Consider the following 16,412-nt stretch of genomic DNA (forward strand, 5'->3'; position numbering starts at 1 on the left):
GCTGTTCTTGTTGTTCCTAAACCGTTCTTGTGTGTGTGTCTGTCAGGCTGCATCCTACTGGTGATGGCTGCTGCCATCAAGGCGTGTCATTGCTATGGGGTGGGGGTACCCGGTCTGGTCTAGATGGGTGGTACATGTCTAAGTAACATCCACATGAATGTTTCCCAGGAGAACATTGTATTGTCACGAGATGGTTAAGATGTTATCATTTCTCCTGTCAGTGGTCATAATGTTATGCCTGATCAGTGTTTAGGGTAGGGTCCACCTCGGAAAGACTGCTAATCTATCCCAGGGCTAAAACAACTTAGAATCACCAGTTATCCTGACATGCATGTCTTCAGTGTGTGGGAGGAAGCTGCAGCCCTCTGGAGAAAACCCACACAGGCACAAGGAGAACATGCAAACCCCCTGGCAGAAAAGGCCCGGCTACAAAAAAACATAGCAATGAAATAATTTATTGAGTCCTGATGTTCGCTACGACGGCAATCACAAAAGACACAAGCATAGGCAAGGTGTCAGCCAGCTTGGCAGATTACAGACACATAGTATAGCATGGTATCGTTTGCCGTGTTCATGCCGATGCTTCATAACATAACTGCGAAAAGAAAAATATTTTGTTGGCAGCAGGGTAAAAATTACTGCTTTTTCTTTTTGTAGGAAGGAAATAAAACACATTCAGTAAATAAAATGAAAACAATTTTCTTTAAATTAAAGGGCACACATCCATAAAATGATTGACAATCACTTCCTATTTATATATAAACATTAAAAGGCTACTTAGCCTTAAAGGGGTTCAATATCGAGTTACACAGGCAGCTATGGACACTGGGACCGTGGCAACTAAACAGGAAATGTAGGTGCAAATATCACAATACAGGCTTAACCCTCTACATATTGTATGTTTCCTTTTTTAAAAAAGGGCCTGCTTAAGATGTACACAGACTGATACACTACAAGACTGAGCATCCTGTGCAACAAGCTTTTAATAAACATATCCACAGCAGAAACAGCAGTCTCGTAAATCACAATGCGACGGTGCCGTTCTTCTTCCTGAATGTCCCAGCAGTCAGTTGATTTGGTGTAAATGAAAAACACAAAATGATTTACTGGGGATAGAAACCTATCGCCATCCAATTTTTTTTATAATAAACACTTCTTTTTCCATAAATAAGAACACTTTACCAGAAGAAGAAAAATGTCATATTTTCTATACTTCTCATATCTACAAAAGAAAGAAAAAAGAAAAAATCCTCCTGACAAAGAACACAGGATACGAAGGAACCTTTAGTGTTGAAAGACTACCAGGAATGACCATTGAATTTCATCCATTATTCACCGCGAGGCGCATTAATTTTTGGGCAATTAACATCGCAGCAAATCATTCAGGAGCTGTGTTTTTTTTTTTTTTTTTTTTACAGCTAAACTGGAAAAAGAAGCACCACAGTTCACATCATAAAAATATTTGACATCTGCTCAAAACATAACTTCTCTTACAGTATACCAGGAAAAGAAAAATCTCCGTAGCTGTACCCCAAAAGTAGCTCATGTTTCTTTACAAAGAAAGCTTTCGCTGTTGAAGACCTGTGCCTACATTCGCCTCACAGCCAAACTTAAAAACTATGCATGACATCCGACACGGTTAATATGTACATAATTACAAACAGAGCAGGAAAACAATAAGTTAAATCTTTTCTTACAAAATCTGTGCATACAAAAAGCCTGTGGGGGAGACGTTTTCCAGCACAAACAGGGAAATGTACACATCCAAAATAGTCTTTTTTTTCGTTTGTCCAGTGCTCAATGTCTCTCTCTGGTGAGGGGAACTGGTAGGACAGATGTGCAGGATAGCCACTTATAAAACACAATATCACTACAAAAGCCAAGCACCGTCCAAGATCCTCAACTAGCAGCTGGTGCTCACAGTGTCTTCAGTCGTTCCCAGTTTCACTACCTGACAAGACTCATCCGCGTCTCTCGTGTCCTCAATTCAAACGCATCATGCCCCTCCCCAGTGAATGTAGCCATGAAAACAGCTGTTCAGAAGCACACATGGGAAAAAAATCCACAAATTTAGGTGAGGCGAAGGGAAGGGTCTGTGAAGGAAACCAGTTCCCTGGAGAGAAGCCCCCACCCCGACCCCATTTTAGTGTCTCTAGCTATTTTACTCTCGTTTGGGGGATAAATCCTGGAGGGAAGCAAAAGGTGAGTTGCTGGATGAAGAAGGTGACACTCCCTCCATTTTTCCTGGCGAGTCGGTGGAGGAGCCGATGCTGCTGAGGCTGCCGTCCAGTAAATCTGGAGAGTGGCTGAGAAGGGGGCAAAAAAAAGGTGTCAAATTCAGCAAGACGTGATAACGGTGACAAAACTCTGAAGGAAGAAGATTTGTTTGTGACTACTCCAGATCACCTGGGTAACTTAGGTGAAAGAAAAACAAGACTACCTTTATCAGCTTACCTACCCTCTATAGGTGAATCACCTCGGATTTAGCTTTACATCTAAGCTAATCAAGGTTAGTTTCTTCCAGCCACAGTCTGATTAATTGCCTGTCTGAGCTTTTACAGGAGGAGTAGTATTATTCTCTCGTATTTGGCTTACCAGGAACTGACATCCGACAGGTTGGCGACATCCGAGGACAGCATAGTGGTGGTACCCTGGAAGAGCCTCTTAGGCTGACTCTCCGTCTCCATCTCACCTGTGGAGTGAAAACAACCCGACGTGAGAAGTCTTTGTCAAAACAAAATATCTATGGCTAACCTTAGAAGGGCGTAATGCAGATGAGTGCAGTGAGCCATCAGCAGTGTCCAGATACCAAGAAAAAGACTTAATAAATCCCTATTTTACATATTACAACAAAAGTGAATACACTCTTATGCAATATGACCTAAACGTAATGATTGCAAAAGCTCCCAATAATCTAAAACACATACTTTAGATATCAAGTCTGGTTGTGATTGTGTCTTGTCATACATCATGTTTCAACAGATGGCGTTCTTTGGCACAAAGCTGTCCGATTAAACTTTGCTGTGGGAGCCTGAAAAGAAGCCTAGAGAACGTTGGGAGGCAAGGCGAATGTTTTTGTTGTTACCCACTGTGTTTTCCGTAAAATGTAGCCGGACAACCACAGTGAATGCACAGCCTACAGGAGTTGGGCTGTGCATTCGCAGTGATAATTTGGTGCTGCATGAGTGCAAAAGATGATGGGGAGACGTTATTTATAGATGGCACCATTAGTCCCTGTAGATATACCAAAATACTGGCTGACAAGATGACTGCCAGTCTCCAGAGGCTTGGCAGAAGAGGAATAATCAAAAGTCTAAATCTCGTGTAAGTTTCTAGCTCTACATACCAAAGTATAGGCCCTGGTTCTTTCCCTCAAACAAAATGTGTTAAGTTGACGTTAAAGGGACGGGAACAGAAATGTTTGTAATACACTTAAGATCCATCAATCTATACCATTTTAATTAAAAAAGAAATTTGAAATACCTGAACACAGCCTTAAATATTTTAAATTGATAGGTTCTTACCATGGAATAAATGTCTCTTCTGATAGCATTTAATCCAGTAAGCGGTCAAGGCTAATTAAAGCTTCTAGGGAAACATTTAGGATTTTATGTCATGTTGGGCATCTCACCTTTGCGTTTCATTGGACCAAGTATGCTGGCTCTGATGCAGTTGATCGGGCTTTGACTCCGCCTGCTGAAGAACACACAAAAAACATTAAAAATAAAATCAACGGCCAAACTAGCATTTAAAAAAAGGCAGATTACAAACATTTTCACGTTTTTACTGCACAAGGAACTGCTGCTTACCTAAATCGTCGTGTTGGGCTGGGTATTGGGCTGGGGGTTAGACCATTGCTGCTCACCAGTATTTGTAGTGAAGGAGAGAAACACTGCTGCTTGAAAGAAGGGGAGATGAAATAGATGGAAAAGATCATGATGGAGTCAAAGATGCGTCAGCTATACGTGATGTGGATAAATGTCATTTAATTGGTACAAAAATTAAAATATTAATTTGATTCTTGCTTCTGTTGTGTTGGTATATTTTTCAGATGCTAATCATTTCTACACATTCACACCATCTCTCTCAGGGTATTTAAGATATAAATTTCATTTTTGGACGTGCGTCTAACAGAAAGGGCTCAAAAAGTTGTTGCTTTTCTGTTGGTAAAATAAAACTGTTTTCCTGCAGGATACAATGTGTAGGTTTGTTCTCATTGGATCTTAAGTAGATTAGGTTTTCGCAAGCCATCAAAATGCTTTCATCAACTCATTTAGAGCATAATCAGTTTATGGTGTGTATCCGGGAAACGGTGAGGACAGATGTACCTTCTTCCCTATTCCCCTGGTCGGGGACGGCGCAGGCGACACAGGCACGAAGTCGATCCTCTTTGGTGACGAAGACGCCGACTTCTCCAAATCATTGTCACTCTGAGAACACGACGTTATCGAACACATTGAAAGTCATTTAATTCAGCACGTCACGCTATCGAGTCAAGTACTAAAAACATCGGCGAAACATGTGAGTGAATGAATGTGGGAGTATTATACTACCAACTCAGCCTGACCTTGAGAGACTGGTGGCCCTGTTAACTCCCCAAATGTTTTCGTTAATCTAGCATGTTTGTACTTGCCAGCTCTATATGGAGTATAGAGAGGCGGGAAAAAAAAGGTGGCCCGGGGGCCAAAACATGCAGCTGGAAAATACAGCAGGGCTGACTGTCAACCATCGCAAACAACATAGCATAACAATAATACTGATAGAGCCTGGACAAATTGTAGTGAAGAGTCATTTTTACCAGACTAAGGCTTTCTTCCCAGGACTGGCTCATCTGCATGGCTGCTTGCACTTCCCTGAAAACCAAAAAAAAAAAAAAAAAATATAAGAAAAGGAAATAACTTAAAAGGGACATGAGGACTATTAGCATTTCACCTACAACAGATGAATAACTCTTCATCCACTTTCTATATACACAGTAATATATGGCTTACCGCTCATGAGCAGTTTCTCTGTTCATCACATCGACACCCTCCTCCTGCCACGGCACACAAGAAAGCAAACGGTTATAAAGTCATACTAGATTTTGATCAAGCACTACGACTGCAGCCAGGCGTAAATCAGACTCAAAGTAACAAGCTCAATATCACCTTAAAAACTAAAACTGAACTCTGTTTCAGTTCACTTTTGGAAACAAACTTTAACCAGTAGAGTGATCGTTTCCCCTGTAGGGGTACGATACAACCAATGGATCAATGCTCCTCTAAACTGTCTTGCATGTTTTTCAAGACACAAAAACTCCCCATGGCTTCAAAGAGAGAGAGACACCGGTCTGTTCCTTACTTGTTTTATCTGATGAAGCCTGGTACTGGGGACGCGAATAGGCGACGAAGGGACCTGTAGAGGAGGATACGCGTGGAGAACATTCAATACCGAGTAATAAAAGACACACATTGATTAAGCCGGCGCGTGTTTAGTAAAGCACTGTACCATGTTCGGCCTGTTGACCACAGTAGTGCTATTTCTCCGACTGCGTAGCACCTCTCTCTGGAAAACCTGGGAGTTATCACTGCAACGAGAAATTCACAGACTCGATGTCATGTGTCTTTTACACCTGATGCAAATGCCATGTTGATACTGCAATGTCCATAAAAAAAATAAAAATAACTATTTGATTCTGCAGTAAATTATTGTAGAACCTTAAGCCATTTATCATGGGTGCACTGTTGGATCTCCTCAGGTGTCCATCGGTCTGAACTATCGAGGATGGGATTTCCAGATCCAGCTCCATCTTTTCTTGTGGCATGAGTCCTGAGTTGTTCATTTTGCTTGATAACGCAGCCTGACCACTTAATTCATGCACTCAAAACGGGCCGGCCTGCTCAGTAACGTTACATTATTGACCTCCAAACTTTGCCAACTTTACATATAAGGAATGAATATTTCCTTTCAGGCAACTGGGCTGACGTGAGACAAACTAGCTAAACACAATGTAGGCAACACATATACACACACACACAGAGAGAGAGAGCAATCTGCAAGGCCCTGTCGTCAGTTCAACTCAAGTGATGAAGAAATTTAAAGCTGGCTGGGAAAAAAAATAAAAACGTTATATGTACTATACTTCACATACAACTAAACTACCCTGCGTTAACGTTGGCTGTAACGTTGTGGCCAGTCACCAACTTTCCTGATGGATGGTTAGCATGCCATGGCTACATACCCGCACAATGCCCAGTAGCTGCTAGCTACTGAGCCGTTAGTCTGCTGGCGCAAAGGCAGCAGCGGGTGACGACTGGAACTCCACTCAACTACCACTGCATGTTAGCGCCTTCAATGAGCTAGCGTTAGCCTAACCAGCCAGCTGCTTTCTTCCAGAACAAAATGGATGTTAGCCTCAAGTCTGTGACGTTAAAAAAAAACGACGCTGCTAGTTAAGTCCACATAACGCGAGTCTACCTTCCAGCTAACGCAGCATTGCTAGCTACTGTAAGCTACAGTGTTGCTTATCGCTAGCTAGCTGAGTCCAGCTACCGAGCTTAAGCTAGCTAGCTAAGTTAGCATTAACGCCAACAGCCACAATGCCATTTCCAGAGAGAGATACAGGCCAGGTCACCATCAGCATTGACAGCTACCACGGCGTACACAAGTAACTAAACCATCTTTGCTGTAAATATTCTCCACAGACTCTACAGTGTAGTGGTTTGTTGTTGTGCTAAGGTGCCGCCAAGAGTGAACCAGTTCCCAGGTGATCACACAGGAGCTAGTAGCCGCTAGCAACAAACTTTCACGCCCCTTTTAAACTTAGCGGAGCTCGTCCAATCACAAGGCTTCGTTTGCCGGCGTGCTCAGGCGGAAAGGTGGCCAACTGCATCCTCTGCTTCCCGGGGTTTGAGGCCTCTCGTCGCCGTTGAACAAAATCAGCTAATAAAGTTGACGCTTAATGTGCTTTTGTATTGACTTTAATGAATCAATCGGTTGTTTTTGTTACTTTCAGTAGAATAAACGTGACTTTGCCTGAACCAGAATATATCATCGTTTTTTCCCTCCTGAAATGGGAACATATTTTGTTTTGTTTCATCGACCACTGCACAAAAACTGACAAACTTTACCTGAACAAAGTAATTGTAATTCAAGTCCTGTATATTTTCAGCAACTAAAATTATTTGGTTCCTTGGACAACCTCTTGCCAATATCAATAATAGTGATAAAATGTCACCAGCTAGTCCCAGGACGTCTTTGCCTCCAGAAATGTTACACTCAGAAGCATTACTGAAGATAAGTTCATTTTTGTTATATATAGAAGCCATTCCCTGTGTTGTTACTTGTCACATTAGCTGCAGATACCTATATTATAGGAGTATATGTTATAATTATGCCATTTCTTTTGTGTCTGGCCTGGTAAATAGTAAATATTAGTGTCCATGGCTCATGAGTGTTCAGATATCCAGGCAGGCACATTCAGAATAGCTTTGAACACTGCCACAGTTTGTTGAAAGCGAAACAGGTCATCACAAGGATGCAAAAACTAAGCAAATCCATCAGAGAGACAGCATGAACATTAAAAACTGTGGTGGATGAATGCAGAATCCCTTTCAAAACATCCAGGCATATTGAGAGTTCTCTCCAGGAGGTCGCCATGTCTTCATACAGTTCCACTGAAAAGCAAGACTTTGCATCGCAAGGTGCAAACCCTTTGTACACCTCAATGACCGCAGTAGATCTTGCCAAAAAACATCTAAAGAGGCCAGTTTTGGGACAGCATTCTGTTGTCTTCTTCTTTTAATAGATGAAAACCTGTACCAGAATGAGTGGAAGAAGATTAGACGGAGAAAGCTCAGAACTGCTCGTGGTGGAGTTAGCGTGAAGCACTGGCATGCACGGCTTCCACATGCAATGAGTGTTATCGATGATGTGGCGATATAAGAAAGAAGCAGTCGGATGATTTCTGAAATGTAGAGGGACATAGCGTCTGCTCAGAGTCAGTCTCTTTATTGAAAGGCACGGCACACACGGACAATGATCCAAAACATACCGTGAAAACAATGAGAAGATTCTGAAGGTAAAGAAGTGGAATATCCTGCTGTGACCCGAGTCACGCAATCTTAACATGATTGAGCGTGCATTTCACTTGTCGCACAGACAAAACTGAAGGGAGAAGTCTTTCTAACTACCAGCAGCCATTACCTTCAAAAGATTCCCAACAAAGTGTTAATGATGACCGTTTTATTTATGATTCGTGATGTGAAATGTGACTGTTTAGAGAAAAACAGGTCAATGAGACGTCTCTTCCAAACAAATCTACTCCTGAGTCTTAGAATCTAAACAAGTGCTTAGCATAATCATCAACCAACGCAAGTGTGATTATAACAAACAAATGTGAGTTTTTATGAGTCTTTGGATCTTCATTAATAACATAAAGTAATTGGAAATTCTTTCAGTGCTCCAACTATTTGGGGTTCTATTGTAGCTTTGTAGTAACATCCACCGGTCACAGGAGGAGGGGAGGGAACATTTAAGGTCTGGTACTACAAAGTTCAGAGTTATGGCTCAATAAGAGCATTTCATAAAGCTGAACATGTTATTTTAACTCAACTTAAACACCGTTTGAACATTTATACATCTGTAAACTATACATTTTGTCCAGCAATAAAACAGTAATAAAGATTTGTCTTTTAAATTCCTCAAATGCTTTGTTTCGACAAAAAATGTCTCATAAAAACACTCATAAATAAGAGGATATTTCATCTTCGGCATACGTGTGTTCAGCGGGGACAGCAGCCAATATTCATGCTCCTTTTCTACGCTCTGTACCATAGAATAATCTACACAGTAAAGTACAATAGAAAAGTTAAGTTTTGTCCCAAAATATACAGACAGAAAATGGAAGATCCTCTTAAAGAGTGTCAATAACACAGCTATTGATAGTAGAATTAAAACCCAATCACTGTTTTATAAAATAGGAGGTAGGAGAATGATCATACTATCACAATTATAGAACCTTAAGATAGAAGCAATCAATAAATTACAGCACTGCTTAAAAAAACAAACTAATCAATGCTGGGGCATAAAAGCATTTTACTAATTTTTCAAGTGAAGCTGTGCTCCATGCTCTTTATTTTTTAGATTTTGGCAATTTTAAAAGCTCAATCTAGTTCGTGTGCGGTCAGTAAAACAGATATGCCATATTATCACTTTATGTGTGTATACTCAGGAACCCTGAGCAGGCTGATGGGTTTTTTATGACATAATGTGAAGTACTAAAATATAAAATGAATGGCAAACAGAAACATAAAACCACACAATAAAAACTTGTGTCGAAGAGCTCTTCACGCCTTGTACTTCTCCTTCCCTGTTTCACTAATGACGCAGATGTGCTGAAACAGAAAGAGTTCACAGAGTGTATTATTGATTCGCACTGTTTGTTTAAAAATATCTAGTCCACTTCAGATGTAACACTGACACACAGATACATACTGTTGGACAATATGCATGAAATCTTAAGAGCATGAAACACATACCAGTGCACCATACTTACATTTAGATCTCTAAAGTACTCGTTGTAGTCTAGTGCGTACCCCACCACAAATTTGTCAGGGACTTCAAATCCTACAACTGTGGGAAAAAAAAGGAGTGAGTAAAAGAGTTTCCCATATTTTAAGAGGTAAAAGAAAACTCCACAGTGTACTCTACTGACTACATGTCGACAAAAAGTCAGTTAAAGTGCACATTTAATCCAGTTAATTTTGGTTTCAGTTATGAGAGTGTGTTAAATAACGTATACTGTACGTCGTGTAAAGTTGTCATCACCTACATGGGCTACACATCCCTACACTTGAAATTGATTGATTTCTAATTGGGTCGCTTTCTTTCTGTTTCAATGACCAAATTCATTTTGTTGCCATTATAATATTATTACAGGTCAGGAGTCAGACCGCTCTTCCCCCCAGACGTGGAAAGTTGGTCTGTGTGCCAATCCAATTAGTCGTGCTTTATGTTGTGATGGACAGAAGAGTAACAGCGACTTAGTACATACAAGTCATCTGAGCACCGTGGAGTTGAATTTGCCTACAAGAGCCCTGATTTGTTGGAGGACTGTCCAGCTGCATGCAAAGTATTTTTTTCCTGTGTCAGCTGAAACACGCCCATAATGAAATTCAAATGGTATGTTACCAGACTTGATTTTTGGACAAGAATTACGTCTGGTTTTGCCAGAATAATGTTACTGTCGCGTTGCACACTTTTGTACACTGCTGCAGCAGTTTCTTAATCTTCACATGGCATTTTGCAGCCATCCTATCATATCCTGTCTATCTCAGGCTCCCTGATTATACTTGGAGAGTGTCAGTGTCTTTATCAGTTTTTCCAGTTAACATTTTATAAAGCTGTTTAATCAAATTTTAACTAAAAAACAACAACCAAAAAAAAGAGGTCTTTCTTCATGTGCTATCACGCCCCAACGATCGTCTACTGTAACTTCCTGTAATTGATGCAAAAGTTGGGACCATTCAAAAAATGTTTATACACTAAAAACAAAACCCAGCCATGTGTCAGTTTGGCTTGGATCGCAGTCAAGCCTCTGATTTTGATTAAATCAAACTGAAATGTCCGAACAATTGAAAATGTTAGATGTGAAAGGGTCAATGGACTCACAGTCAGGTCGGTAGCCAACACTCCTTGGTGTTCTCTTCACCAGCAAACTGAGGACAGAAAAAATCACCTTATCAAATTATTTCATAGCTAATTAAAATGACAAGAAACACACGAGACAGAAGAAGAAGAATAAAAAATAAGTAAAGATCAATGATGCGTGATCACGTGATTCATTTGTTCCACAAGATACAGCAATTTGTGTGAGAGGCAGCTGTGGGTGCGTAAATTACCTCGCTACTTTAACCATTTTGGGATTGTACTGTTTGAGCAGTTCCAATAATGTCTTCATTGTCTTCCCTGTGTCGATAATATCCTTGAAACACAGCATGAGAGAGGCTGACATTAGTGGCAGGAAGGAAATGAAAGCCGGCTACTTTAACTTTAACAAGAAAGAAATCAGTACGTACCTCCACAATCAAGACGTTCTGCATAAAAAGAAAAGAACAATGTGAAAAACAATTCACTTATTTGTCATAATCAACAAATAAATAAAATAAGGAATTACTGAATATGTATCAGTTCTCTACAAAATGTGTCCATGCTGACAATAGTGGTGACATTAGATCAGGGGTGTCAAACATACGGCCCGTGGGCCAAAACCAGCCTTCCAGAGGATATAATATGGTCAGCAGCATGAATTTGCAAAGTGCAAAATGCGGAAATTACATAGATTACTGGTATTTGGGAAGGTTCATTAAGCACATGGAGTGTCCTATGTTCAATATAGTTCCTGAACGCACCATAGTCTTGTAGCGTTAATGGTATGGACAGGTGTCAATCTGTTTGATTAGCCAATTAGTGCCAATTAGTAATAATGTTACTGGTCCGACCTGCTTGATATTAAGTTGGGCTGTATGTGGCCCGTGAACTAAAATGAGTTAGACACCCCTGCATTAGACAGAAAACAAGGGCAGGACAGTTCCTCCTTTCAAGATTATTTAACTGTAATAAAAATAACAACAATCACGTTGTTTAATTATGCCGTCCTCGAGGCTTCTCACCTTGCCCGTCAGAGTAGACAGATCGTCTCCACCGATTACTTTGATTTCACCCGTTGACTGGTCGTTCTGTTAAGAGCAACAGGAGAAGAATGACACTGTTAGACTGTGCGTAGATACAAGCATGTTTTTGTGTTTTGCAGACACCAAGCACTGGTAGTGCATGTCTAACATATGCAAAGCTAGTTTTTCGTATCGTTTACGTCCATATTTGCGAGAATTTGGGGCCCAAAGCATGATTCTCCCAGCAGCATCGTGAATGTGTGCACACATCTATAAACCCACTACTGTGGCCAGCATTCAGAAGCGGCTGCTGTCTTTCATGAAGCGGCAATGAAACTTTACAGTGAAGAGGGAGCAACCTGAGGACATAATGTTAATGTTTAATATTTGTTTTGTGTACTAATTTCATGGAGGTGAAGATTTTACTATTGTTCCACATAGTTTAGATCTTTATCATCTCCTGCTATTTGTCATATCGTCAGCGGAGTGGAAGCTTCAAGGTTTGTTTTCATTTAACTCTTTAACTACCTAGTTTGCGTAGCGGCTGAGGCATCTGATCAGGATCCCTCAGCCGCTGGATCAGCAGCAGAAAACGAACAGCCTCGTGTAGGTCATTATTAACTCCCGACCCCGAGTCTGTTTCCACTGCACTTTGTCTCATTTTGCTGTTATCGATGAGCCTATTTTGAAACTTACTAAAGCATTGGAAAGTTTTAATTTTGCTTTGAGGACTAATTTTATACACACATAAAAACAAGTGTATGGAAAGACATGGACTGACACTGTACAGGTTTTAACACGGTGGCTTCTACCAAGTATTACTGCAGGTTAGTTACAGTGCAACAGCATGTCAAGCACAAACCAAAAACCTTATTAAGTGGTTTGGAAATTTTGAGTTTTTGCAGAAAGTGCAAATGCATGCATGCACACAAAGGGAATCATGTTTGACACGCAGAGCTGAGAGCTTACATATTGGTGCGATTTGCTACGATTCATGGCACAAACTGAGAAAAGGCGTGAATGTGTACAGCATCATGTTCATATACAGCTACATGTGAGTACATACACAAGATAGATGGGTAGATAGATAGATAGATAGATAGATAGATAGATAGAAAAATATACATTTAACAACAGAAAAACTGATTACACAATAGCTCTTGAGGCGGATGAAGTCCACTGTCATTGGGATGGAGCGGTCGCTGTTCCGGTTCAAGGACTTGATATAGTCCAGCAGGTCTGCAAAGAACTTGTACCCCCCTTTAAGCACGCAAAGCGCCACGATGTGGTGACCCCCCATTTCCTTCATGATCTCTCTGGCCAGTCTCTCTGTCCTGGGTGTCACGTGGGAGGAAGGGGGAGAGAAAAGAGACGACAGTCAGCTGAGTTTTCCGCTGCAGTCAGCAGAAGTTCCTGTTTCAGTGGGCGAAGCGGTCATTTCTAAAGCACCGGAGAGTGCAACAAGCCCCGAGACCATGTTAAAAAAAAAAAAACAGTTCACCAATAATAGACCCTTTTCACTATAAAAATATGAATCGAGAAGAGTTTGAAATGTCTGACTATGACTAATTATGCAGAAAACCCATGTTATACTTGACCCGACAATTCACCACGAATGTGACAACCCACCTGTCCTGGATGAGTCCATGTGGGATGTAAACCCTCTCCAGGTCGGAAGCATAGTGCTTTGGTATGCAGAAAAGGTCCAGGTCATAGCCCTGCTCCTCATCACTGATCTGAAATGAAACGGGACACAAAGGGGTTAAAAAAACAAATCTCAGTGTGGCGGTATTACCTAACCAGGGACACGGGGTATTCATCTGACACAGGGCAGTACGGGGTAAAGGGGTCAATGGTGGTCCACTTTCCCATGTACGGTATTTTACTGCCTGAACAGTTCCGCCACTAATTACACATTAAGAGGACTGTGCTTATTCTGTGCAATTCAGCAACTAGGATTTCCAGCTAGCGCCACATTGAGACAGTTTTCACTAGAAGTAAACACTAAGCTATGATTCTTAGAAAGAAAGAGGAATCTTTTCAGTTAGACTTCATTAAAGTGTCAGTGAATCCCTCCTTTGTCACAACGGAGAGCTCCTTCTAACGTAAATATTTTGTCCAAACAGCAAGACACTGACAACTCAAGATTTCTTTTACGATTGACAATCCCACAGAGAGTCTGTATTTCTTACGTTTTGTCGAATCTAATTATTGGTTGTGGTTCAAACAGCATGCCACAAGAGCCCAAGCAGCATAACTGGTATCATGTGACAGCTAGGGAACTGGTGGAGAGCTCCGGGTGTTGTGGCAACAGGCGCGAGAGAGACCATGAGCAGACACACAGTATTTATAACAGCGGAGAATTTGAATCTCCTCTAGTGAGCTAAATCTTCACTGAACGTTGAATCGTGAAGAGTGAAGTGCCCAGCCTCACCCCACAAGTGCTTAAACTGGAATGAAGCCCTGCCCTTTATGTTTGCTGAAATGAACAAAAACATGCGCATCTGTTTGGGCTGAGCTCTTTCTGTTACAAATAATAGGGACTGATACCGAGCAGATGTCTCCACGGTCACACGATCGGTAATTTTCAACAGTTACTCGCAGGACTGAAGTCAGTTCTTTTAGGAATACAGTTGGAAAGTAAAACACAGAAAACAGATCAGTGAACTTATCTGAGGTCAAAGTACAGATGACCTTAAAGTTTACGCCAACAAAGTCTATGTTTGGCCACTCTGTGCTGCACAGCTATCATCACGTGAAATATGATATGGGAGACAGGATAGCCCACTGCCTTTAAATACAACAAGATGGTCATTCAGCTTAATTATCTGCGTCAGTAGTAAATGTTTCTGCCAGTCTGCTTGACAGATCGGATCACAATTAAATTGTCTTCTTAATTCTAGGCCACGTCCTGGGAACTAGAGCATTGGTTATTTATTTACTTTTTCCTGCACAGCAGCCTCACCAAGTATGTTGCAAAACGCATACAGATCCCTCAAGGCAGGACCTTTGTCTGTCTGAGCCGAAATGGGTTGGTACAGCTTTCACAAGAACGTTCGACTGACTCAAAAGGCGGTTGACAAGAACAAAAAAGCCTTTTCTCATTTGATGGATCACTCTTACAGCGCAGGTTTCCATTTGAATCACATTTACAGTATTTAAACTAGTCACAGCACAAACAGTAATTCTTATCAGACTGTTGTAACAGTCACTAAATCTCACTAATTTGCCTGATGAGGCTGTATATTACATAAGAAACAATAATTTTATAGGTTTCACCAACGTGAGACACTCCTTTCAGCTTTGTCCTTTAATTTTGCCTTTACATTAATTATGTTGTTTTTAAAAATGACATTGCATTCATACTTGTGGACATGTTTAAACCCAGCCACATGTGTTTTTATACAAAAACATATTACCTTTCATATTAAATGAGCCAGCGCGCAAACACGCCCCTCTGCTTATAAACTCGTGGGTTTATGTCTGTGTATAACGGTTTAGCTGTGCATAATTGATTAACCGTGAATAAATGTGTAATTACACAACGAGTATGCTGCTATCTGATGCACAGACCCGCACTTTAGGTTTTTTTTTTTTTTGGTGAGCCCATCCAGGGATATCTCTTGCGTCAGTTACGCAGAGCGTGGAGAGCGCGTTATCTGTCCGTCCGTCTCCACAGCAGCAGGCCAGGTTGCATCAAAATAAATCATCTCTAACAAAATGTCTCACCTGGGTAGGTGCACGGGCAGCTAATTGACGGCTAACGGAGCGCACCGTATGGTAAAACAACAAGCCTTCGTACAGTGTGGCCGCATAGAGGTAACCTACGACCACCTTCTGATCTTATTTCTCTCTTAAGGGTAGGGGGTAACTTACCACAACACAGGGGCTATTTGTTGCCATGTCCGTGTCCCTTAACTGCCGTTCAGATCTGCGTGGACTCTACTCTTCAAGTAGAGGAGAATAAATTGTACTACTGATGTGGTGGACCCTTTACCCTTGTGATATCACACACATGGAAACGGACGGCGCCGTCGCAACAGGAGGAGTATGTCTACTTCCGGGCTGAGCCTCTACTGTGTGTCTTGTTGCCCTTGTGCGCAGGACCGCTTCGGGTGAGCAGGAGGAGTTGGCCACGCCCCCAACGCGCGAGGAGGAGGGCGTGTGTGTGGCGGGTATTGACTGTTGGCTGCTAACGGAAAGAAGCTAGCAACAACACAGATGTAAAGAAAAATGTAATAATTATTGTCATTAACCCGTGAGTTTGCATACATATGGGTATAAATATTATATAGTGGCACACTCTTAAACACAATAGACTCATTTGTCATTTTCATTGGTGCACTAGTGAAATAATATCCACTGTGGGATAAATTAAAGGATTATCTTATATTATTCTATTATAACAGCCCAGCACTAAATCCTCCTTCAACACTGTTCTAATGTTCAGTTTATGTTATTATTTATGTAATTCAACTGTATGATTATTTTGAAGGATGCATTTTGTGGTGCTGTTAAACTGAATTGCTGTTAAACTGAATTGAATTAAACTCTAGGGTGTTTCTGTTATTTAGCCTAGCCCACTGACTAACAAAAAATCAATAGTACAACTATATACAGCTGTCTATATCTCCGAAAATGCACTTATTCATCATTTTATCATTTACTTCTGTGTAATCTTGCAATACCTATACCTCACTTTGTTAGCCTCAGTTATCTCAGTTGTCCCATTCATATCATATCTTACTTTTATCTTGTCTT

General features: G+C 41.0%; 2 protein-coding genes across 3 annotated transcripts; both read right to left on the reverse strand.

Moving 5' to 3' along the window:
• Nucleotides 1-218: 218 nt before the first annotated feature.
• pabir2 (PABIR family member 2) lies at nucleotides 219-6,758 on the reverse strand. Of its 2 annotated transcripts, none has more exons than XM_084549564.1 (10): nucleotides 5,697-6,758; nucleotides 5,488-5,566; nucleotides 5,341-5,394; nucleotides 4,992-5,035; nucleotides 4,799-4,853; nucleotides 4,329-4,430; nucleotides 3,810-3,895; nucleotides 3,632-3,693; nucleotides 2,596-2,692; nucleotides 219-2,306 (listed from the first exon to the last, which is right to left on the reverse strand). In XM_084549564.1, the coding sequence occupies exons 1-10, from the start codon at nucleotides 5,819-5,821 to the stop codon at nucleotides 2,162-2,164; spliced, it is 849 nt and encodes a 282-aa protein (XP_084405690.1). In that variant the 5' UTR covers nucleotides 5,822-6,758; the 3' UTR covers nucleotides 219-2,161. The 2 variants fall into 2 exon arrangements, with proteins under 2 accessions (XP_084405690.1, XP_084405689.1); XM_084549563.1 differs by having other exon boundaries at nucleotides 220-2,306; nucleotides 3,632-3,696.
• Nucleotides 6,759-7,361: 603 nt separating this feature from the next.
• On the reverse strand, nucleotides 7,362-15,738 carry hprt1 (hypoxanthine phosphoribosyltransferase 1). Its single transcript, XM_084550200.1, has 9 exons — nucleotides 15,528-15,738; nucleotides 13,281-13,387; nucleotides 12,802-12,985; nucleotides 11,652-11,717; nucleotides 11,058-11,075; nucleotides 10,881-10,963; nucleotides 10,651-10,697; nucleotides 9,536-9,612; nucleotides 7,362-9,374 (listed from the first exon to the last, which is right to left on the reverse strand). Exons 1-9 carry the CDS (start codon nucleotides 15,552-15,554, stop codon nucleotides 9,327-9,329), a joined length of 657 nt encoding a protein of 218 aa, XP_084406326.1. The 5' UTR covers nucleotides 15,555-15,738; the 3' UTR covers nucleotides 7,362-9,326.
• Between the last annotated feature and the right edge of the window lie 674 nt (nucleotides 15,739-16,412).

The sequence above is a fragment of the Chelon labrosus genome (assembly GCF_963514085.1).
Source record: "Chelon labrosus genome assembly, chromosome: 8".
NCBI lineage: Eukaryota > Metazoa > Chordata > Actinopteri > Mugiliformes > Mugilidae > Chelon > Chelon labrosus.